This window comes from Ipomoea triloba, chromosome 15 (assembly GCF_003576645.1).
Source record: "Ipomoea triloba cultivar NCNSP0323 chromosome 15, ASM357664v1".
NCBI classification, from domain to species: Eukaryota; Viridiplantae; Streptophyta; class Magnoliopsida; order Solanales; family Convolvulaceae; genus Ipomoea; species Ipomoea triloba.
In genome coordinates this window covers 7,175,181-7,199,264 of record NC_044930.1, presented here as the reverse complement: position 1 = coordinate 7,199,264, position 24,084 = coordinate 7,175,181, and the positions used below count along the sequence as shown (strand labels likewise).

General features: G+C 34.6%; 2 protein-coding genes across 6 annotated transcripts; both read right to left on the bottom strand.

The window, feature by feature from the left end:
* On the bottom strand, positions 1-8,621 carry LOC116007296 (vacuolar protein sorting-associated protein 9A-like). Its single transcript, XM_031247938.1, has 5 exons — positions 8,410-8,621; positions 7,364-7,511; positions 5,143-5,313; positions 1,582-1,761; positions 1-1,027 (listed from the first exon to the last, which is right to left on the bottom strand). Exons 1-5 carry the CDS (start codon positions 8,517-8,519, stop codon positions 245-247), a joined length of 1,392 nt encoding a protein of 463 aa, XP_031103798.1. The 5' UTR covers positions 8,520-8,621; the 3' UTR covers positions 1-244.
* A 1,580-nt stretch (positions 8,622-10,201) lies between these two features.
* On the bottom strand, positions 10,202-23,433 carry LOC116006015 (histone-lysine N-methyltransferase ATXR7). 5 transcript variants are annotated; one of them, XR_004095023.1, is made up of 19 exons: positions 23,268-23,433; positions 21,765-21,971; positions 21,069-21,633; positions 20,723-20,839; positions 18,604-18,927; positions 18,161-18,511; positions 17,772-18,080; positions 17,129-17,596; positions 16,650-17,034; positions 16,340-16,555; positions 15,794-16,206; positions 15,596-15,718; positions 15,388-15,468; positions 14,897-14,950; positions 14,630-14,781; positions 14,077-14,107; positions 11,775-12,507; positions 11,570-11,624; positions 10,202-11,178 (listed from the first exon to the last, which is right to left on the bottom strand). XR_004095023.1 is itself a non-coding variant. In XM_031246258.1 (17 exons), exons 2-16 carry the CDS (start codon positions 21,953-21,955, stop codon positions 14,086-14,088), a joined length of 3,771 nt encoding a protein of 1,256 aa, XP_031102118.1. In that variant the 5' UTR covers positions 21,956-21,971; positions 23,268-23,433; the 3' UTR covers positions 10,202-12,507; positions 14,077-14,085. The 5 variants fall into 5 exon arrangements, 1 of the variants encoding a protein (XP_031102118.1); XR_004095024.1 differs by having other exon boundaries at positions 11,969-12,507; XR_004095021.1 differs by having other exon boundaries at positions 11,570-12,507.
* Between the last annotated feature and the right edge of the window lie 651 nt (positions 23,434-24,084).

The window sequence follows — 24,084 nt, the reverse complement described above, 5'->3', positions numbered from 1 at the left end:
TTGAATTTGCACATGTTTTCTAAATTTCCAACATAAAATGAAAACATTAAAATCTTTAGAAAATTAGTTATAGAAAATAGAAGAAGAAAAAAAATGATGTAACTAAATAGAAATGGTTCTTAATTTGCAGCCTAGTGTACAAAGACAAGCACCTAGTGGCCACATTGCAAGTTACATGATTTTACTTTTACATGAGCTTTACATGTCAACTATCACTAAGAAACCTCATCACTCATCAACCTCATCACTCATCAACCTCTTCCCCATCTTTTTTACTAGTAACAGCTTCATCTACTAGTAAATTGGATTCTGAATCATGCTCATTGGTGATAGGAATTCCACTACTGTCACTATCTGCTGTAGGGTGGTCTTTCTGTGTCTCATCACCTTCTGGTTCTGCAACACTTTCCGAAAATGGTGGAGATGGAACATCAATACCCAGCCCTTTAGAAAGACAAACATATTTGAATACGAGTTGCTTGTAGTTATTTAGCAGTTCTTCAACATCCCCAATGGTTAAGACACCAGCCTGAGAGTAGAAATAAGGGAAATTTTGAAAGAAGTCATCCGCGTTGTCCTCCTTCATAATCATAGCTGCCCCTTTATGTTCTAGATCTGAGATTGATGGAGTTTTATCAGTTGAAGGCTGATCCTTCACATACTGGTCCTCATTTCTGGGTTTAGTTTCAGATGGCTCAGTGGTAAACTCGGGCTGCAAAGCAGAGGCTTGGCGGTTGTTTGTGTTCACCGCCTGTTTAGGTGCCACGGCTTCTCCAGCATTCTGGGAATTATGACTAATTATATCATCCGAGTCTGCTGAAAGGCCGTAAAGAACTGCTTGAGCAGATTGCATATTACTTTCGAATTCAGTTTCATCCATTGATAGTGACTTTGCATCAATGTTCCTGATGAAAGACTCTGCAGAAAGAATGTTTGTGAAGAAGTAGGCTGCTTCTGAAACTAAGCGAGTTTCATGCCTAAACCGTTGTATATATAATAAATTAGAATGCAGCTGGGGAGGGTTTGCCTGTGCAAGACACCACAAAGAGTCATTCAAAACATGGATCCTAGAAGGATATTTGCAAATGAAAATAAAGACAATCCAATTCTCTTGTCTGAATTTTAGAACTAGTTCCAGTGTGAAAGTTTATAGTATTTGGGGCCTTACAAATATGCCCCAACACAGTCAATGGATGGATGAAGCAAAGAGTGCTCAATTAATGAAAAACATATGCATGCTATTGCTTGATACTCTATATCCAGCCATTCTATCTAGTGGAATCATAAATAATTCATTCAGCTATGCTGATTCTGGTACTTAATGAACAAAGGAGTTCACTTTTCGCTATGCTAGGGGACAATTTTCAATTCAAAATTTCTTTTTGCTAAACTTGAGTTCTTATCTTTTATTTACATAATTGGTATTGATCTGGTGAGAAGTATTTAAAAGATTTTAAAAAATTTTAAAAAGATTTTGAGTTCTAATCTTTTTTTTTTTTTTTAACTCAAAAAATTATAAAAGAAAATTTTAGAATCATGATATATAACCAATCTCCATGTCAGAGCAGATAAGTAGGTTACCTTTATAGTGACATATATAAGAACAGGGAGAAAATCATCAGCTCCTGGAGGATTTTCACTAGCTGAAATGGAGGCATTTATCAAAAGATTATTGATAACCTTGCAACAATTAAGGATGCAAACAAGTTTATCCCTTGGTGCCTTGTACATGTTGATTTTCTGTAACTCCTTCTGAGCAAGCTGAGAAAAAGGTAAAGAACACCAGAATAAGACTTCTCACTTCTCAGTGCCAATGCTATTAAAAGTTAAAACCAAACCATATACATTAAATTGTATTGTCCAATCATCAATTCACCCTACTACCCCAGTAATTCGTTAAACCACTTCTAAACAAATTTGAAAACTTATATTGAAGTTTATAAGTTAATTGAGTAACTAAGCCCCTAGTTGATTTGTCCCAGTGGGCCTGACACGGACAAACGAAAGAGGATCCATAGAATGACTTTTACCTGAACCCCATAAGTGTGGGTCATGGGTTCAACCTAGTATGTACCAAAGAAACCAAGCGATGCTGAGGAAAAATAGGACAGGTTGACGCTCTTCACAACCAACCATTTGACATGAAGGACTCTCAAAGAATGCCAAGCCAGTAGTCCATCCCAAGATCACTGAAGCAGTATATCAATATCTTTTAACAAATAAGAACAATCCACAGCACAGGCATCCTAGAGGCTTAATCCAATGACAGGTCAAGAAGAACTCGGCCACATGGCTCAAGGCATCCCCTGTCCCTTTGAGTGAGCTGCTATGGGAATGCTTGACAAGTAGGGAAGCTCAAGAGAGACACCCATGGTTGACAAGGTTAACATTTAGACTACACTCAAAACATCAATAATAGATGAAGCACAGCCTAGAGGGCCTGTGCTTGGCCAAGCAACCCCAGAATGAGAAGATAATCAGCTAGTCCGCTGGTATCGGATGTACAAGAAAGATGCTCATTGCTCATCTGTGAGCCCCATCCAAAGAACTAATGAGCCAATAACAAGTTAAAAAGTGAAAAGAGCCACTTGAACTCTCAAGCAATTGCTAGATGTTGGTTAGCTAGCAATGCTCAAATGATCGCTCATACATTGCTCTCAGTTGAGGATACATTCCACCATGGTTTTATACATGGTTGAAAAAATCGCTAGGCGCTCGGAGTGCACCTAGGCGCCCGTGTATTTTTTTTATTTTATTTTTTATTTTTTAAAAATTTGTTTAATTTTTTTTAATTTTTTAAGACTTGATAATTAATTAATTATAAACTATTTAATACTTTAATAGTTAATACTAAAATATTAAATATTAACCTAAAAAAATCTAGAGTTTGAACAATTTAGGGTTATTTCGCTTAAAACGGTGTCGTTTTGAGTGAAATAACCCATTTAAAAAAAGAAGGAAACAATAGCTAATTAGCTTACTAGGCGACCTAGTCGGTGCCTAGGAGGCCTAGGCGGCCTAGTCGGCCAGCCACCTAGACCACCAATTATGGTGATACGCTAGGCGGCCGGCCAGTGCCTATGCGCCGATTAATCGGTGCCTAAGCGGGATTTTTGCAACACTGGTTTTATCCAACCATTTTGCTTATAAGGCACCTCATGACCATATTCATCACATAGGTCACCTACATTAGCTGATAGATCTACTCAACCAGCTAAAAAGGTCACTTCAAGCAACGTGGTGCTTGGCCTTACAAGCAAAAATCTAGCCAATGTTTTACCCCTAGGAATTGTGTTTGACACTTGACCAGGTTGAATGCTAGGCTCAAGGCTAATACTATACATTTAGTGATTTAGGGCTGATCCATATCCAAACCTCATGTACTCGGGACCAAGCAGGGCAACAGTACATCAAAAGAATTCACAAATCTATCAAGCAAAAACCCATCTGTGTAAACAAGGACTTAGGGCCACCGACCACATGTGGCCAAGGACTGAGCATTACCTATGGCACACTCTGCCAGGGGTGAGACAGGCAGACATTTACTAGACACTCAGCCAATGGCCAAGCACAACCTATGATAGAGGTGATGAAGTCTTCGTTAATCCCCCAGGTCATCCACAATGCCAACTCTCTCCAAGTGGTCTCAAATACTCCCAATACAAAGCAAATTCACATGCCTCGCTACAATCCTCTCTGAAAGACCCCTCCACCACTTAGCACCCCATCCCTTGAAGGAGTCCTTAGCATTGGGATCTCACAACTCTCACCTAAGGCTTGGTCTGACTACTCTCTTGAAGGGGCTTAGCACTCAATCTCCCCCTTCCGAGGAGCACCAAGCACATTAGACATTAATAACTTAGTCCATTGTAAACCAGTCCAGCCCCATTGTATGAGATCTCATTCCTGGCTTCCCGCTCTGTAATGAAGACTGGTGCCTTACCTAATAGCCAACAATTTTCCCCTGTTGATTTTCTATATCATGAAAATATGTCCATTAAGGGTATCACAGATCTATCATCCCCCTATATATATGAAATAAAAAGGAATACAAAAAAAAAAACAAAAAACAAAAAAAAAAACAAAAAAAAAAAAAAAACAAAAAAAAAAAAAAAACAAAAAAAAAAAAAAAACAAAAAAAAAAAAAAAACAAAAAAAAAAAAAAAACAAAAAAAAAAAAAAAACAAAAAAAAAAAAAAAACAAAAAAAAAAAAAAAACAAAAAAAAAAAAAAAACAAAAAAAAAAAAAAAACAAAAAAAAAAAAAAAACAAAAAAAAAAAAAAAACAAAAAAAAAAAAAAAACAAAAAAAAAAAAAAAACAAAAAAAAAAAAAAAACAAAAAAAAAAAAAAAACAAAAAAAAAAAAAAAACAAAAAAAAAAAAAAAACAAAAAAAAAAAAAAAACAAAAAAAAAAAAAAAACAAAAAAAAAAAAAAAACAAAAAAAAAAAAAAAACAAAAAAAAAAAAAAAACAAAAAAAAAAAAAAAACAAAAAAAAAAAAAAAACAAAAAAAAAAAAAAAACAAAAAAAAAAAAAAAACAAAAAAAAAAAAAAAACAAAAAAAAAAAAAAAACAAAAAAAAAAAAAAAACAAAAAAAAAAAAAAAACAAAAAAAAAAAAAAAACAAAAAAAAAAAAAAAACAAAAAAAAAAAAAAAACAAAAAAAAAAAAAAAACAAAAAAAAAAAAAAAACAAAAAAAAAAAAAAAACAAAAAAAAAAAAAAAACAAAAAAAAAAAAAAAACAAAAAAAAAAAAAAAACAAAAAAAAAAAAAAAACAAAAAAACAAACAAACAACAACAAAAACCAACAAAACAAAAAGTAGATAAAAAGATAAGGCCAACACTTCAAACAGAACCACGACCCATAGATAGCAGCATAAAAAATATAATACCAGTACATCAAACAAACCATAGCATCACACATGCACACACCAAAGGACATTTCACACTGTAAGATAGCACCATGAAAAGTTCAAAGTAAAAATGTATTTTATTGTGAATAACAAAGTTAAGGGAAAATACTGTGAATAACAAAGTTAAGGGAAAATAACTTGGGATAACCATAGTATTGCATGCACATAACATTCATGTGATATTACAGCATGCAGAATCAATTCTATAAGAAATTAACTTACTCACCAGCCATGATGTTTCATTTTGAAAGACTGGCTTAATATCCAAATTCTCCGGTCTGACAAACTGTTGAATCAAAGCAATCTTCTCATAAAGTTGATCATCAACTTTTACATCTTCAGGATGTGAAGCAAAAACATGGGAAAACAGCTTTGTCATGACATATTTCTCCAGTCCCTGTGTTTCAAAAGAGCGTGAATATCATAACATAAAAGTAAATTGTTTATGAAATGATGATGGTGACTTTCATTTAACCGAATACACTAGGCAAGAATAAAAAAGAGTTAACAGAAAAATAATAGGATGGGGGCATTTCCAATGTATTTTGAGGATTAATTTGGAGTGGAAGAAATACATATTTTCAGGGGCTCCCACCCCTGTGCATATGTTAAAATACACTTGCTAGAGAGTACTTCTGTTTTGGTGTAAAGGGGAGAATAGTACTGGTATAGAAGAGCATTGGATTTCCAAAGTTTAGGCAAAGTTGATTTTTTGTGTTGTTTTGTTTTAACACACCTGCTTGACACTCCCCTTGTAAATAAATTATTTTTATTTTTCAAAAAAAATAAAAAAAAAATAAAATAAAGACAGAAAGAACATTTCAGAAAAGAAGATATAATTCTATTATCATATTGCCAGACAAAGGCTCTAAGTCGCATCTCAACATTTATTATTCTCAGGCATCTTACTAATGAACAGAGGAACAAAACCCTTTATAAATACCATGGATGTGACAAACAAATGAAATAGCATCATAGAACTGAGAGATATACAAATTGTGGTTGAGATCAGTGAAAAATATAAGATCTTTAGGGGCAATGAAAAATTGGGAGATGCCTGCCACATTGCCTTCCCAAGACTTCATTTCTTCAATTAAATGCTCCATATTTTAGCCAGCATAGGCAGATACAACAAACAGTAAAGTCTGAAGGACTAATGATTACCTATAATGTTTTTCCCCTTCTTAGACCCTTTTGCCTTTTGGAGGTGGTCTGGTATGAATGCTAATTCTAAGAAAACGAAACCTCAATTCCAATCAAGTGAAGCTTTAAAGCTTTTCCTATTGAATTTCTCACTGCTATTTCCAGCGACCTGTATGTGTCGTAACTCTTAATCACTCTAGGTAGTACTTATTAGCACTACTTGCGTCAACTGAATCATCTGAGTTTGAGTCTAGGGAATCTGGTAAAGCATTTCTTCTCAAGCTTTTTTCATCATTCAAATTGAGATAAGATATAGCCCATGCATTTGTTATAAGCTAATTCATTATCTGTGTTATTGGTTATAAGGAAAATTTCCCTACATGAATAGTGTCATTCACATACTAGACCAGTGCCAGTCACAGATAGGAAATTTTCCCTACATTACATGATGCTACCATGTACGATCAGTACCTTAGAGTTTTCCATGTAACATGAAATATATACAATGAACAAAAAATTTGCATTTATTTTTCTCATTGCTCTTTTATCAAGTAAAAGTAATTAATTATTTTGTTGACAACAATTTTTTTGGCAATTAACTAGATATTCATCTTTCTAATTAACTGGATATTCCCAAATTTGAGGACACAAACCAGGAACACAAATTAAAAAACCAATATTAATCTTTTTAATTTTAGAACTAATCCTTTGAACTAACAAATGTACACCTTAAAAGTGTAAATAAACAGTAAAAGCACACAATAAATGATTAATTGATTAAGTAGTAAAAGTGTAAAACTAAAACATATACCTCTAATTTGGAGATCTTTTGAGTTAAATTTGAATATTTGGTGATGTTAATTATTGAAATTTTGACAAAGGAAATAAGCCAATAAAAATTGGTGGATTTGATTCCTTAATTTATTTCTCTTTTATTTGGTGGATTTGGGATTTAAATGTTTTGGACTCATATACATAATAGACTTGAGAAAAAGAAAATTGGGGGTGGGGTGGGGTGGGGGGGTTATATACATATATACACGCACATACATATTATATATACTTTCTAAAAAAAAACTTTGAAGAACTCCTTATTAAGTCAAACAGTGCAACTATCCAAGTTAAGAAATGTAACAAAACCTTATAACTGCTGCAGGAGATCATGAACCTTCAATTTTGGTTTGCGGCCAAAAACAATAACATTTCAAACACAATCATATCTATGCAGTGGTAGAGTTAAAAGAATGGAAAGGATATACTCACGTCACCCACACAAGTAAAAAGAATAGAAAGAATGTACTCACTTCACCCGCACTCTCTAACTCGTCCTCAGAACAACCAGCCCACAGTGAATGAGCTCGAAAAGCAGCTTCCATGTTGCCAAGGAACTCCTGCACAGCTTTACTATCCCTTTCTGGATCAGGAGCATTGTTTGAAAATGATACTATGAAACTGCAAAAGTTCCAATCAATTTACTTATCCACCACTCAACAAGGGTCAATGTATGATAAACTACATATATGCATATCTATATGGGCACACAGACTAATATATGTTCATGCAAATGTATACCTTAAAGAAAAGGAAAATCCCTATAACAGATGAAAACTAGTCTAGAAATTTCTCTGGCCAGAGAAATAGTCTGGCTTTAATGGACAAGGAGTCTTTCCAAAACACATACCACATAAGAAAAGGAAAGATTAGTGGCTTAATGCCATCTTATTTATCTGGTCATAAGAAAGTGATAATCCTCAATACTTTGCATCTTTTTTTGTGTTAGATTCAATAAGTTACATACACCAAGACAGGTTAATGATAGTCCCTGCCTGTATCTCTGACCATCAGAAAGTGATGAACTAATAATCCTCAATAAGTTAGTCAGAGAATATGGAAAAGCACATATCTTTCATTAAATTGAAACAGCCAGCATGATTCTCACTAATATTTATCAAAATTCTAAGAAATATCCATCCCCTCTGAAGCTTCATCATCATAGTGTTCATTCATTCCCTCTTGTTAATCATGTTCATAAATTAATTTAAGGGAACACCATGGTATGCCTGATTCATAGTGCATCAATTGGCATCCAGTGTTACATATGAAGAGTCCTTTCCATCGCCAACAATGCTAGTAAAATAGTCGAGCTCCTTAAGGGCAGCATGAAATAAATCTTTACACTAAAATGTTACATTATTAGCACTAATAAGCGTCACTATGAATTGTTCTTCCCCCGATAATGCATGAGAGCCATCGCCTAAAATTAGTCTACCGTATTTAACACTTGCCAATTTGCCATAAAAGTGACATAAAAACACAAGTGAAGGAACCTGTATCCGAAACATCGTAGTACCTTTTGATGGCTTTGACAAAATCGGCAGCGGAAGGCTGGCGCATGCGCTCGAGGAAGTCGTGCCAAGTCAGAGGCGCCGTCGACGATCCAAATACGTCGGCGTTCTCCATTGCCAGTCGGAGCTCCGACCAGATCGACAGCTAAGATTCCGTCAGTGCCACAGTCTCAGGAGAGAGAAATAGTGGAATGAATGAGGCCAGGCATTGAAGGCATCATCCCTGCGGAGTCCTTTTACAAATAAAATATGCGAAGTAGTTAATTACTCCCCACTTAATTACCTAAAGTAATTCATAATTATGCCATAATTGAAAAATTTTAATTTCATCAAATTAAATCCTCTATTCAAAATTTACTTAAAATAGGCCTTCATCAATCATCTTATGAAATCACCATGTAAAATGAGGATAATGTGTAATTTTGTGAGGTTCCGTTTCTCCTTTTAGCAAATATCAGAGTTGTCAAAATAGATCAATCTAACCTATATAAAAACGGGGTTGAGTAGAATCATTTCGTAATGGGTTAGCATGCTAAACGGGTCAATCCCCATAATAATATGGATTAATATTTAATGCACTGTACATTATTAATTGTTCTCAATTAGAATGCAGTATCTGTTCATCCTATTGAAGCACAAGAGTCAGTATTACTCTACTAAGGCTCGAACCCACCACCTCCCATATAAAGGGAAGGGTTTGATGCTACTGGACCACAAGGTCCTTGGCAGATACATTATTATTTGTTACCAAACAATTAATATATATTAATCACATGTAAAACCATTATGATATTTAATTATGGATCTATTAATATTATGATTAAATATTTCACTAAATAAACTTGTCATTTATAGTTATCAATTTATTTTAATTATAATCGTTGATTTATTAATAATATAATTAAATTTTTTATTAAATAGAATTACCAATCAATTTTAATAGGTAACACATACCGTCTCACGAGTCTTAATTCGTGAGATGGGTCAAATATTTAATTAATGAGTCAAATCTTTGATTAATCGGTCTGATCTTTGACTCCATTAATCAAAAATCCAACTTGTATCACGGATTAAGACCCGTGAGACGGTCTCACACAAATTTTTACCATTTTGATAATGATCATTGATTTATTATTTTAGGTGATATTCATGAATTAGCTAGTGTTATACCTGACATTAGTTTTAGGTTTGTTAAGCGACCTACGAACTTTGTTGCCCACTTGTTAGCTCCGTGTTCAATGATGGTTACAGGGAATGGCTCCGTGTTCAATGATGGTTATAGGGAATGGCATGATGACCCACCCATCCCCACCCCCCTCTGTATCTATGATGTTTTAATGGCTGGGACCTTGTTCTAATGAAATTGCAGCTTGTTATTAAAAAAAAATTAAAAAAAAAAAAAAAAAAAAAAGCATGAAATAATCCTTTTGTCATTACTCTTTAGAATAGAATATATACTAGTCATAGTTCGCGCATTGCATGATTAAATTAATGCTCAACAACCAACTATTATGTAATGTAATGATACATCTATTATCATTCTAAATTAGTGATCATAGAATCGAGTCTCAATAGCAGGATAATTGATTCTTTGAGCTAAAAAAATTAAGAAAGTATAAAACAAACATTACATTGTAAAGAATCAGAAGTGTTAAAAAAATAATTAATGCTCAACAGGAAAATGAAAATAAGTAAATGGTTAATATAATTTTTAAATAAAATAAAAATTATTGTTTTCTCAACAATACAATTAAAATAAATATTTTCAATTTGTAATTAAAAAGTTATGCAAAGAAGTTATAATGTACAAATTCACATATTTTCATTGTGTATATTACAATAACAATTACAATGAACAAATAAATGAATACATTTCAAAAAACAAATTAGTATTACTACAATGCACCTAAATAAACAAAAGTTAAATACCCTCTCCATACAAATCCTTAAATAAAAAACTAAATACTCTGTAAACCCCACTTAAGATGGCTCTAGGTGAAACTTAGTCCCTAATCTATATGTTATAGCAGACTCAAGTTTTGCCTAACTTGACAACACATTCATTCATCCGTCAGCAACTCCAATTTAGAATTGTAGGTTGGATACATCAGTGCATCTTGAACACTATCTTTTTACCTCGCAATGGTAAATCAAAATACCACTAAATAGATAAATTAGGCAATGCAACGATATCCGAAGGAAGAACTCCCAACTCCCAACATGCTAGCGAAACCAATATCCTTTGGAGAGTGATTGCGAATATCAATGCATGAGACAATACAATTGTATGAACAGATGACCAAACTAAGTTTTGTTTAGTTGGTTAATGAGACAGTCCGTGTGTTGGCTTATAATTTGTTGAGATCATAAGGAAGCCATCTCTAACTTACGTGAGCAATGACACCGAGACGCCGGATTTGAACCGACGACCAAATGAGTGAGCAGCAATTTCAGGATTAGTATCTCTTGCCCAAACCCTCTACTCTACCATTTGAGCTAAGGTCAGTACAAAGGGTAACGGCATCGGTTAGACACTGATATTTTGTTGGGTTCGGACTGGCATTTTGTTGCATTTGTGACATAAAAATACCCCAAAAAGGCAAATGGGCCAGCAAGATCCCAAGGATCTTCTGTTTGGTGTGTGGATGTCTTGATGTTACGGCAAAGAACACCCACAATTCACAAGCCTTGTGCCGATACTCTGCCGCTTAACGAAATGAATGGGCATTTCATATTTTCATTTCTACAGATAATTCTAGTCATACAAGCTCCGCCTGAAAGGATTAATATCATTATAGATTCCATCAAAACTACCCATTTCAGTTTTTTTTTTTTTTTTTTTGGGTCTAGTAACAAATACAATGCACCACATTGTTTCATCATCAAAATTTAATCCTTATAGATTCCATCAAAACTACCCATTTCAGTTTTTTTTTTTTTTGGGTCTAGTAACAAATACAATGCACCACATCATCATCAAAATTTTCAAAGTTTGTTACCCCAATTCTTTTCAGGTGTTCAGAATTGTGGGAATTAATTATATTCAGAAGCCTCCTTTCCAAACCCCTTATACATGTACCAAAGCTGACTAGTGAGTGGCAGGAGATATCCTTGACAGGGCACAAAACAAGGTAAATAAGAAATGAGAAAACAAGGGATACATACCAGAAAAGCTTCAAATACGTCCCACCTAGAAGTTTGTGCACAACTTCATCGCTCCCTGCGATAATAATAATTGGTATTGGTAAGATCTCTTCGATATAATGCAAAAGACCAAAACATGGTAGCATCCGAGACCAATTAGTTATACTCAAATGCGTTTTTGCAATTGTTAAACAATTATGGATCATTGTCTAGATGAAAGACTTACAGCAAACATATTTATGGAAAAGGGGTTATAAATCTTCCTTTGAAAATAAATAACCCAGGCCTTTTTATCACTTCCCTCTCAGTGAATCCAAATCAATTGCACTTATTATAGCACCTACTATTTAGGCTCAGAAGTCAGAACCATCCCATACTTCATATCAAGATAAATGAGGATAATCTCATACACATAAATACCTTGAGTTGATGGCTCAACTTGGCCTTTGAACCAGCTCAACTTAGAAAGGCAAGAATTTGATGCCTAATCAGTTTGCTACAGTTTGAAGGAATCAAAAACTTGTTTGTGACACTAAACAAAACAATGCTTCATATAATAGAAACAAACAAAAATGGACTGGATTAATTATGGTTTCAACTTTCAAGGGTTGACAATAAATTTATATAGCATTCCTACTTCATTTTGAAATAGGACAATGAGAAAATTGTATGGTATAATTATAATAACTAAAGAATGAAGGCATAATGCAAGTGTGCAAGTCTGTACAAGACAAAATTTCCAAAAAAAAAAAAAAAAAAAAAAAAAAGCCTCAAAAATGAAAAAAAAAAAAAAAAAAGAGGACACCCGACTTTCAGGTCTTAAGAGGGGAAAACTCATCTGCAACTGAGATATCTACAACCATTTGCAAAGGCAACAGGTATTCATCATCCTTTACATGGAAAAATGACGAATCAAAAAATACTACACATCATGTCACCCAGCACTGTTTACAAATAACCTGAAAACAACGGCAAAGTGGCATCAGAATTTTAAACACTACATAGGTCGAGCAGTATTACTTAAGATTATTGTTCAAATAAAACAGCTCTCACCACTTCATTGTTGATAGCAGTACCAACTGCATGTAAAATCTCATTTTCACCAAAGATTATTTATTTAGCATGGCATAAAAATAATTACATTAATTCAACTCAACTGAGTACTGCTCTCACAATATAGCTAATACCTGCATAGATGCTATTTACCAATAACCATCTAGCCACAGGTCAGCCCACATCGATGCTAATTTTCTCTTTAATGTCATTAAGCAATAACTTTGTTGTGAACTATTATAGGTTTTAGCAAAAATATCTTTCTCACTGATTTCAACTAAATTTTAGATTAACTCATTGCCAGGTCTGCCATATCCTATTTAATTCCAAGCTATTAGTTCATCAACTATAGGTGTTACCCTGTGCTCAGATTGAATAAAGAATATAAAGCAATAAGAAAATATATTTCTTCTTTTCTGTTGTTAAGCTTATTTAAACTCTCTAGGAAGAAATTTCACATTTAAGTTAATTTCTGTACTATTATCTATTTCAAGATCCCCTTACAAATTAACAAATAAAGATTCCGATGTGTGGAGGTGCAAAAAAGGGTCATACTAGGTTGAATATATTTGTTGAGCATGAGGAACCAGTTGAAAATAAACTGAGATTAAGGGTGTGTTTGGTAGCCCGGAAATCAGAAATCATTTTCCGGGCTTTTGGTGTTTGGCAATGCATGGAAAATGCAGTCAACGGAAAACAATTTCCGTTGACCAAGGAAAATGAGGCCATTTTTCCGGAAAATGACTTCCGGATTTTTTTTCCGGAAGTCATTTTCCGGACTTGGCTTCAACAACTTTTTTGGCCAAAATGGTCACATTTGTTACTTTTTAAAAGAAATATTATTATTTTATATATTACTATTATTATTTTATATTTTTAAAAAATAATTAAAATGTAAAATTATATAATTTAATTCATTTTCCAGAAAATGAACCAAACACACAAAGACAGTTTTCCAGAATGCAACCAAACACTGGAAATGAAACTGTTTTCCGGAAAATGACTCATTATCCATAAAACATTTTCCAGAAGTCATTTTCCTGCTTTCCAAACACACCCTAAGATGGTTTGGTTGTATTGAGAATGTACTATTCAGCCTTGTCATATTCTCTCACCAGTTAGCATAAACTGCTTTCGAGTTTGAAATAGTTTTGCTCCAGAATCCAGATTACCTTAACTGTGAGAATCTTACACAAAGATGCTTCCCTTTGAATATGATCTTATTTGAACTTGTTTCTTCTCAACTAGCTTCTCTTAATTCTTTATAGAAAACAGTCACCTTGTTCCCCCCACCCACTACCCCTTTTCTCTGCTTTTCTTTGACCTCTTATTGAGGGTTCAATGCAATCAAACACCAAAACATATATCAATCTCACAATACAAAGGACAAAGTGCTATCATGTTCTTCGTATTAACATCATAATATTGTAACTCCATTTGAGTTCCAATGCAAAAGAAGAGGGAAAAGCACTCACCCAAAATCCTTAGTTCAATGAACCACGACACCTGTAAATATAAAGTAGAGAATTCAGGATAATCAATTTAATCAACAAAGACTCACATACACAACTAAAAACACAAAAATACTTTTTGGACAGTAAGCCTTCATAAAATATGGTGAAGATTCTGAAAAATGCTTAGAAACAAGCGACATGTACTGCAGAAAAAAAATGTCTCAAATTCAAAAGGAAAAGAAATGGAAAATATAATATGGTATAGCTTGCCAGAAGCTAGATGGCAAAACATTTAGGAATACTGCTACCAAATCCTATGCTGTGGGCATTACCTCAATCAGATACAGTATATAACAAATAAAAGATGAAATGCAAACAAACAAAATTCCAGACCCTCAACATCGTGTACACAAATACAAAAAAACACACCCTAGTCATTACATTAAGTATCAAACTGCAATGAACAGCCACCTGTATTATCCAGGAATTAATCACAAAGATCACAGCTGATACTGTCATACTGAGAGAGAAACTCAGGTAGTGCTAGAAAAACTGACAGTTGCAATTTCATTACCTCTTAGAACCACAGTTGCAAGGGATCTTTTTCTCCTCCAAAGGGAATTTGTAATTGTACGTAATTTCTTCACCAGCAGCAATATGCCGCTTTGCATAAATAAAGATCTTTTTCTGACCCTCAAGACTAATGACCTTCGTGTAGCAGTTAGGCTGCAAAGCACCCATTGCAAATAAGAATGATGTCATTTTTAGAGTAGAGTCAGTAAACAATGCAACGCCCTTGCTTATTCACAAAATTTTGTAAGTTTCCTAGTAGATTAATCACCTCGCAAGAATGATTAATAAATCTAGCAACTCCCCCACGCTTTGTTGCATCAACCTGCAAGAAATTAGTGCAGATATATATAAATGTCTCATCATACTGCTTATTATCTTTCAGATTCTCTAAAAACATAAACCAACTTAAATTATTGAAAGAGCTAGAAAACACTAATAGCAAGCAGTATAATAGTGTCATATTGGAAATTAATTTGATAATCTAAAGAGTGTTAACAATTGGAAAATAAAATACATTTATCATACAAAAATGAAAAGACATTGTAAGAGAAAATCTCAGGGTGCGGCAAGATTATAGGTGAATTTGTTTTACTCCAAAGCAGTAAAACATCGTCTTAAGACTTCAGATACAGGGGAGCACCTCAAGATTAAGAGCAATCAGGGTAGCTCTCTCGCTGTGCACCTCTTGCCAAATTTTTTACCATTCACACTGGCTAGATATCTTTAAGAAAGCCAAATCAAAATATTGTCCACACTTACCACATAACCATCATCCAGTCTAAAGAGGTAACTGCTTCCAATTCCCATCTTCTCATAATTGAGTTCCCGTATATCAGATATCTAAGAGAAAATAGTGAGATGTCAGCATCCATAAAAAGCATTTTTTTTAAATGAAAAAAGCACTTCAGTGTCACTATTATAAGTTAATATCTGCAGTGTGGTTAGATGTGGAAAAATTCATGCTTACACGGGGACGAATAAGTTCTCCAACATATTCAATCACAAAGTCCTCAGCCTCAATTGGCTCCAAGGCTACAAGACCCCAGTCATGTATCTTACTACGCTGAAAACGCAAACGCTTTTTCCTTGCCTGAAAAAGAATATGTAAGAGTAAAATAATTGATTTTAGAAAGGAAAAGACAACAATAGTGATTGCACTGTGTACCTTTATTTGAGTTGCTTTCAAAAGATCAGCACCCTCTGCAGCAGCAAGAAGGTTACGCATCTTAACCCTGTTAGTTCTGGCTGAAATTCCTTTAACATTTGACAATTGAGAACTGTTTCCATCTAGACTGACAGGATGAACATGGGCATAGCGACTCCCCCTAACATGAGCCCTTTCAGCAGGAGTAGCACTGAGAGACCACTTGTGCCATTCCCATCCATTGATTGATGTGCGAGCACACCCATCTGATCGGGGGCATTGTTTTGCTTTCCTGGATTTACCACTGCTTTTATTTTGCACAATAACCTGCTTGTCTGTTGCTTGATCGGAAGAAGCAACCGGAACAATCTGAACTTTTCTCGACTGAATATCATCAGTCGGTTGTTTTCTTTTCAATTTTGCTAATTTGGTTGCTGTATGTAATAATAAACCATCCATAAATGGTTTACACAAAATAAATATTGGATATTCATGAAAATAGATCCCACAAACAAATAGAACAATTCTGTAAAAAGAAAATATAGGGAACCAAGAAATGGCACTGACATTTTGGTATCACTTTTGATATTATTTGCACTTCTTGTTTTTTGAAATCCCTGTTCAAATTATTGGAAAGCTTATCAGCAGTACCAGTGTCTTCAGCAAGTACAGAGGCCTTTCGTTTAATTCCACTTGAACTATTTTCACAAGCCTTTCGTTTAATTCCACTTGAATTATTTTCACAAGCCTTTCGTTTAATTCCACTTGCATTTTTTTCGCAAACTGCAATATAAGTTAAATATTTGTAATTCTCAGCATGTTACATCACTACAATCTATTGAGAGGCACAACATATAATCCAGGAAAACTAAGATACCTTTTGAAACAGCTGCAACCTTCTCTGACTTTTTGTTAGAACTACCATGGGATGATGAGTAGTTTTTATGTGATTCACTGCAAGATTTTGCAAGTCGAACTTCTTTAGTCTTTAAAACAGACATTCCATGCTTAGCCTTCTCTGGTACGTCACCTGAGGCATCTTGCTTCTTTGATTTATCAACACCACATTGTTTTTGTGAACCAGCACCCTTGGTGGTCATACACTGGGATAAGGAGCCCGACTTTCTCTTGTCAAGCCTTTTCTTACGGTAATATGTATATCTCTCTGTGGTCAAAGATGCCTCAGAAGAGTTCTCAACATGATTTTTTGATGTGGCAAGAAAATCATTGTGTTTCTTTTGGTCTATCTTGATCTTTGAAACCTGAAAAGAATTTGTGAAGAATCAATTGAGCAGAACACCCTTCTGAAGATAGTTTTGCAATTGACAGCAGTAAGAAAACACAAGTTGCAGTAACCTGACAGTCTCCTGATTTGGTTGATTTCTTCATAGAATACCAAGCTGTAAGATGTTTTTTTATTGTACCATCAATAAACAGTCTCACTTCTCTCAGCACATTTTCATGTATCTTTTGCCGACAAATTGTCAGGACACTATGCCACAAAATCTTTGGAACACAATCACGATATCTAAAGGACAAGTGGCTAGAAGTTTGTACAGGAAGTAAGATTCTAGACTCAGGTGGTTGCAGCTCATCAACAATTTCATCATCTAAATGAACATCCAATTTCTGAAATGAACTCAAGAATACATCTGAAAAAGTAAACATATTTCTAGTAACAATATTCTTTTTTAATGGTCCTGATAATGGAGAGAAAACCTCAAGACCATTAGAAAGTAATTCCTTTGAATTAGGAATAGTGTCTGGAGAACCATTTTGACTTGCATGGCAATCATCAGCATGGAAACTAGAATCCTCCACAACCTGCTTAAAAAAAAATTGTTAGCCTCACACCAGTGTTAAAAGCATGGAGAATAAGAAACTTTTAAAATATGGTAGAAAAACAATAGTCCATTTATTTTGGGTGGTTAGGGTGGGAGGGGGCATATGGGGTGGTAGTCTGACTTTTCATAGTTGACTCAAACTAAATATTATCCACCTCATTCAATTGCACATCCTTTGAGGGGTCATCGGCATTTCTCCCCACTTCCTCATCCAAGAGGTCCATGAAATAACTTTCCAAACTTAACTTCACAGACCGGTGCAGATCATTCAATACATTCTCATGGATTAATCCTATGTCATCAAAATCTTTGTTGTCTATTAACACATCGCCTTTACATGATACTTCATCAACAGAAGGCAAACACTGTGAAGGTAAATTTGAATGCACATCTTGTATGTCCATCACCCGCTCAAAACCTGGGGGGCAATCGTTGTCACAACCAGATGAGTCGTCTTGATGTAACTGTAAACAACAGATTGGGCATAAGATACACAGACAAGGGATCACAATAAACTACAAAAACAACAGAATAAAGCACTCACGGCTTCAGTATGTGGCTCTGGATAAAGGACAAGTGAAGACTCCAAAACATTACTTGATTTCACCACAGCTCGAAGATCAGACCAGCGCTTTCTATTTCTCCATGCAGATGAATTATCTGCTATGAGGTCATAAAAGACAGCATTCCACATGACTTGCATGCATGACTCAAAAAGTATTCTGCAGATAACTGTATATGCAGAACAAAAATTCTGAAAACTTCCAACAGATTTTGTGCCTGCTAAAGACATTAAAGTATTCTCATCCGGATGAGGTTTCTGGTGAACAGTATTAGAAGTGTCTGCTCTGTTCTCAGGGAGAATACACGTCTTATCCTTGCTTAAAGCCATACACTGACAAAAAAATTGGCACAAAGATATAAGCAACAGCCAACAGCAAATACAAAACATGCAACACTCAATGTATCTAGGTGTGAAGTTATTACCATCATGCTATCCTCAGAGCAAGCATTGACATGCTGATTAAGAGTTCCATGCCTAGGATTTTTGTCTGCTTCATTTATTGCAACAGACTCTGAAATTATTTGACTAATGATCTCCTCCAGTACAGTTCTACGAGCTGCTTTCATGATCCCCGAGTGAAGCTGGGAACATAATTCTTCAGAAACTTCAGTAAAAAAACCTTGTAAAGTTTCAACCTGATGCATACTGGCAGTCGACACAGAGACATTTCTAGGTACAGCTTCTGTGCGAGTACTTAACAGAACTTGTAGAGTACAAGGTTCAAATTTATTATCAGAATGATAAACCTGCAAAATACATCATGAAGGAATGACACGCATAAGCTGGTGCATTCAAAATTATGAGATCAAAGAGAGTAATTGTGCCTGCAATGTAACACAAAAAAGAGAGCTTTTACAGAAGGAACAGGATTGATTTCAGAAACAAAATGCAACACATCTTTACTAAAATAATGTTTTCCCAAACGGCAAGATGTTGATATGATTAGCAATATATATTATGTTTGTGAAGTCAAACAAAGAAAGAAGAGATAAATGCTTCTCTAAATGTTGATAGGATCAGCATTATCCGTTATATATCTGTCTGTTCTCACTGGGATGAGAGACACATAACCAAGTGAAGGAAAGAGCAGTATTTAAGAACCATTCAAAGAATAAAAGAGCACAACTCACAAAATAATCTTAAACAACTAGATATTTTCCCATCATATTAAAAGTACCAAATAAAACAGACTGATAAAACTCTCCACCCAGTGGTCCAAAATCCAGTTTATTACAAAAGCCTAGTGGACTTGTAATATCTAAAAAATTACTTGCAAAGTTCTGCAAAATTTTCCCAAATTATTTCATCTTTAAATATAAAGTCCAAAGGAATTAAAGCAAATAAATAAATGGAGTAGTCAGTTCCATATAAGGGTGTGTTTGGTAGCCCGGAAAATGATTTCCGGCGGGCTTTTGGTGTTTGGCAAATGCGATCAACGGAAAACAACTTCCATTGACCAAGGAAAATGATCCCATTTTTCCGAAAAATGACTTCCGGATTTTTTTTTCCGGAAGTCATTTTACAAAAAGGAGTTCAGCGAGATTCAGCCAAAATGGAACAAGCATCTCCCATTCCGGCCGAAAACCAGTCCGCCGGACTCTTTTTTTTTTTTGCTTTTATAAAATAAATATTATTATTTTATACTTTCTATATTTTAAATAAAATAATAGAAATATATAATTATACAATTCTACCCATTTTCCAAAAAATGAACCAAACACACAAAGACAGTTTTCCAAAATACATCCAAACACTGAAAATGAAACTATTTTCCGGAAAATGACTCATTTTCCAAAAGTCACTTTCCTGCTTTCCAAACACACCCTAAGTGTCAAAATCCCTACTTTGGACCTGTGTAATCTCAAGTATGAGTTGGCACAAATATGTAGCTTAATGAATGGTTATCATTATCTTTATTTTGCATTTTGAATTTAAGAATTTCTAAAAGCATCTGCAACACTTCAAAATTACTATTACCTTCTCTTCTTATCTATTTTTTTCTTTTTTGCCACATGAAAGTTGGCTTTGAAACAGTTACCAGCTGTATACCTATTGACTATTAGGCATTGGCTGATGTCTTGGAAACAAACTCTCTGAAAATGCAGGTAATGTTGCATATATTTTTCTTCCCATAACTTCGGTCCGGCATAATGCACAGGACCTATAGTAACTCTAAATGTCAGATCATTCAAAAAGGGAACACAAAAAAAAAAATTCGGTTGAAGGAACTTATCAACAAAACATAAATGGGACAAAAGGATAAAAGCTCAACAGTATTCCCCAGTCCCCACAAAAGAAAACATGACATAAGAGATTTTTGTAGTTCTTGGTAAAAGTAGTTAAGAGATCCCAAACAACTTTACAACCAGAAGATCAACTGACCCACAAATGAACAGATGTCATTCCAGCCAAATGAGCCAATTACTATCATTTATATTGTTGCAAAGTGAAAACCATATTTAACAAAGTATTTTGTTGAAATGTGATATGAATCAAATGAACTAATAATAATAACGATGATTCCTGAGTCACAAGGCTAACCATTATTGAATCCCTAATATATCCATAGTGAAACCATGTGTAGAGATCTAGAAGAGAATGTGGTCCATGTTTCCTCCCCTCATCATCCTCAAAGACCCAACAAGGTTGTCCACCTTCCTGTTTCAAACAAAAAGGTATCTGTATCAGCACGTCAATATATGCAGTACTTGTAATGAGAAGACGTATGCAATTTCATATTATCCATGAAAATAGGGGCATAGATTAAGTAATCTAACGGGCATTCATTTACATATGGCAGAATATACTGCCAGCATGCATTCATATGAAAAGAGAAACTTTTCAATTTTATAAGTGAATTAGTGATTGAGGTTATGAGTAAGAATACCTGATGCAAATGTGGAACAGTAAGGGTGACAGAGTCAGAGGTGAGCATATGCTGGTTTAAGCTGTGTGTTTCAGAAGAAACTGACTTTGACTGAAAGCCATGTCCACTCAAAAGAGAATCCCTGCTATAACCTGTAGGGGTAGTAACCAGTCCTTTCAAGTCAGATGTTGATGTGTTTAAATATGCAAAGCCTGTGGCAACATGATCGGGAAACTGACTGAAGTACTTCAAGGGCACTGGATTAGCAAGTGTCCGATTGAAGATGGGATAAACAGGAAGTTCCTCAGGCAAGAAACCAGTGGACAAACCCTCGTACAACTGTTCCTGTATGTATGGACCACACATCTGACCTTGTTGATTAACATACATCCATCCAGTCACCTGTGCAGGCAAAGGATACGTAGGGCAGCCTTTGTCATTGTATGATGTACCACCAATTTCGCAAGGCGGGGAAGCATTGCCACTATCCCCAGCACACTGGCAGCTTATAACAACCTCAGATGGTGAACCAAGTAGCTCATTGGAGTTGCAGCAAGAGGACAAAGCATGAGCACTATTCGAGCAACTAGTGATGTTTAACATAAAAAATAGAGCAGCAAAAATATCTTGGGGTTAGGAAAACAGGAATTGCAAAAAGTATATTAAAAAGAAAAATACATAAATAATTATAAAGAATGGTACAAATATGATCCGTACCCAATTGTCAACTCCATGGTAGACTGAACATCATTATGATCCTTGAAAGTTTGAGAAGTTAAATCATGGTAAACGTCAGCCAAAACCTTTTTTCTTTTCTTACAGACAAAAGGGAGGTTGGATTCTTGTTTGATGCAAGGGGTTTCGGCCTCCTCACCACCACGCAGTGGGCAAATAATAGAAGAAACCATGGTTTGGGAGCTCCTCCTGAAAAGAACCCTTTGCATTGTCAATAAAATGCAAAGACTTTGCCATTTGCAATTCTCTTACATACATAAAGCTCAACACAAAGATAAATGGAAAGTCTATTTTGTGAAGTTCAGGGTGCAGCATCACATATCATCTGGCGGTAATTAGTTTTGCAATTAGTGCACACATAGGCAACACTTTAATTTATCCTAAAAGCCCATCAAAATCATAAATGCAACGCCTCACATTTTTATCTAGATGTAATTGGTGTACACACAGCAATTACCATCTTCTTTTTTTTTTTTTGAGAAAATTACCATCTATTAATATTAGAAAATGCTAAATAAAGAGCCTGTAATTCAAAAAAAAAAAAAACTGAAAATGGAGTAAATTATAATCAATCATTGATTCAACTTCAGAAACTGAAAACTAGAAGTATAATAAATGATCTTTTTTCTCAAAATGATGAAACATTTCATTACTTTCAAAATTAAAAGATACACATAAAGCTCAGTACAAATACACAACCCAATACAATAGATATAAAAAATCACTCCACTAAACAAACCTGATCATTCCTTTCACAAAAAGCAATCCCAAAAAAAAAAGATAAAAATCTGGCCCAAACACTCAACAGAACCTTAGCCCTTAGCATTGAATTACATTCTATGCCCTCAACTGCCACCACGTTCCCCCTTTCTCTGTTGCTTCCTCTGCCATCAATCACCATGCCACTTCACCGCCTCACAACATCATGAAAGTTAGAGAGAGATTTCTCTCAAACTTCTACAATAAATAAATTATAGAACTCCATTTTTTTTGTAGAAAATCACAATTAATTCCGTATAGTAATTAAATTTTCATGAAAAGACTAATCAAGTTCTCATTCAGAATGCAAAAGGATTTCTAAAATCACTTATATAGACCATGTAATTGAGCTTCAACACCAACTCAATACATTATACATGGCACCAAGTATTGAGAGATTATCCTCTGAAAGTCGTTATAATTTCTAGCATAACCTGTAATCTAACAGGGATGACTGGAAATTGATGTGCGAGTCGCACATTGATTGTCAACAACTCGAATCTCCAGAGTTTTCTCTGTATATTCAGCTAATCTACAACCACCCTCAGATAATTTCCAATCTCCAAAAACAATTTCCAGCGGAACTGTTGAATAACGAACGATAAAAATCAACCTATTCTAGAAATTAAGACGCTCCAAAATCATCTCCGCAAATCTGTCGACTTTGCAAACAAACAAAAATGCATGTACAAATCCATATGCTTATTTAATATAGACATTTGATACCTTAATACAGAGACAGTTTTAGAGTTTCTTCTCCACAAGCTTGGTAATTGAGGTCATAGCACCCTGAGAGTTCGATAGAAGTTAACGACAAAAGGAACTAGGGCTTCTCTCTTCTCGCGGAGTATTTCTTTTTCTTTTTCTCTGCAGCTGAAGCCAAAAGGGCGCAAAATTGTCAACCCATACTAAACTCGGTAATATACTATATGGTCGTTCTCGTTCCCTAGAAATCTAGAATGGTAATTTCAGGAAAAGTACTCAAGTTTAAAGAATTCTACATACAACTTTTTTTTTTATTGTCAAAAAAATAAAATTATATTAAGCTTTAGGTTCTTTTAGTATGGTTTCAAAGAATTTTAATTTAAGGGTGTAATTGATCATGATTTTTATATACTTTTAAAATAATAAATGATATTTTTTTTTGAAAAGATAAATGATAGATTTTTAGACATGTTTTTATCTTGACTTTTATAAACTTTTATGAACCGAAGGTATTCGATTTAAATTTTTAGGAGTCCCCAACGTCCCTAAGGAGACTATTGTCTCCTCACAATTATACGACGGTGGCTAAGAGTGCCCAAGTAGTCGCATTGGTAGGCTTCTACGGCTTGCGCGGGGGGAGGGGGGCTTCAAATTCACTCCAATCTAGATTATTGTTCATTACACTATTTGCAAGGGTGTCCACTACAGTGTTTTGCTCTTGATAGATGTGGTTAATCGTTGAATTTTGCAGTTGATTAACCATGTTTTTTATGTTGTCAACAAGGTAGGCAATCCATCCCTGACTCAGTGAGCTACCATTTAATAACTCCACCATTCC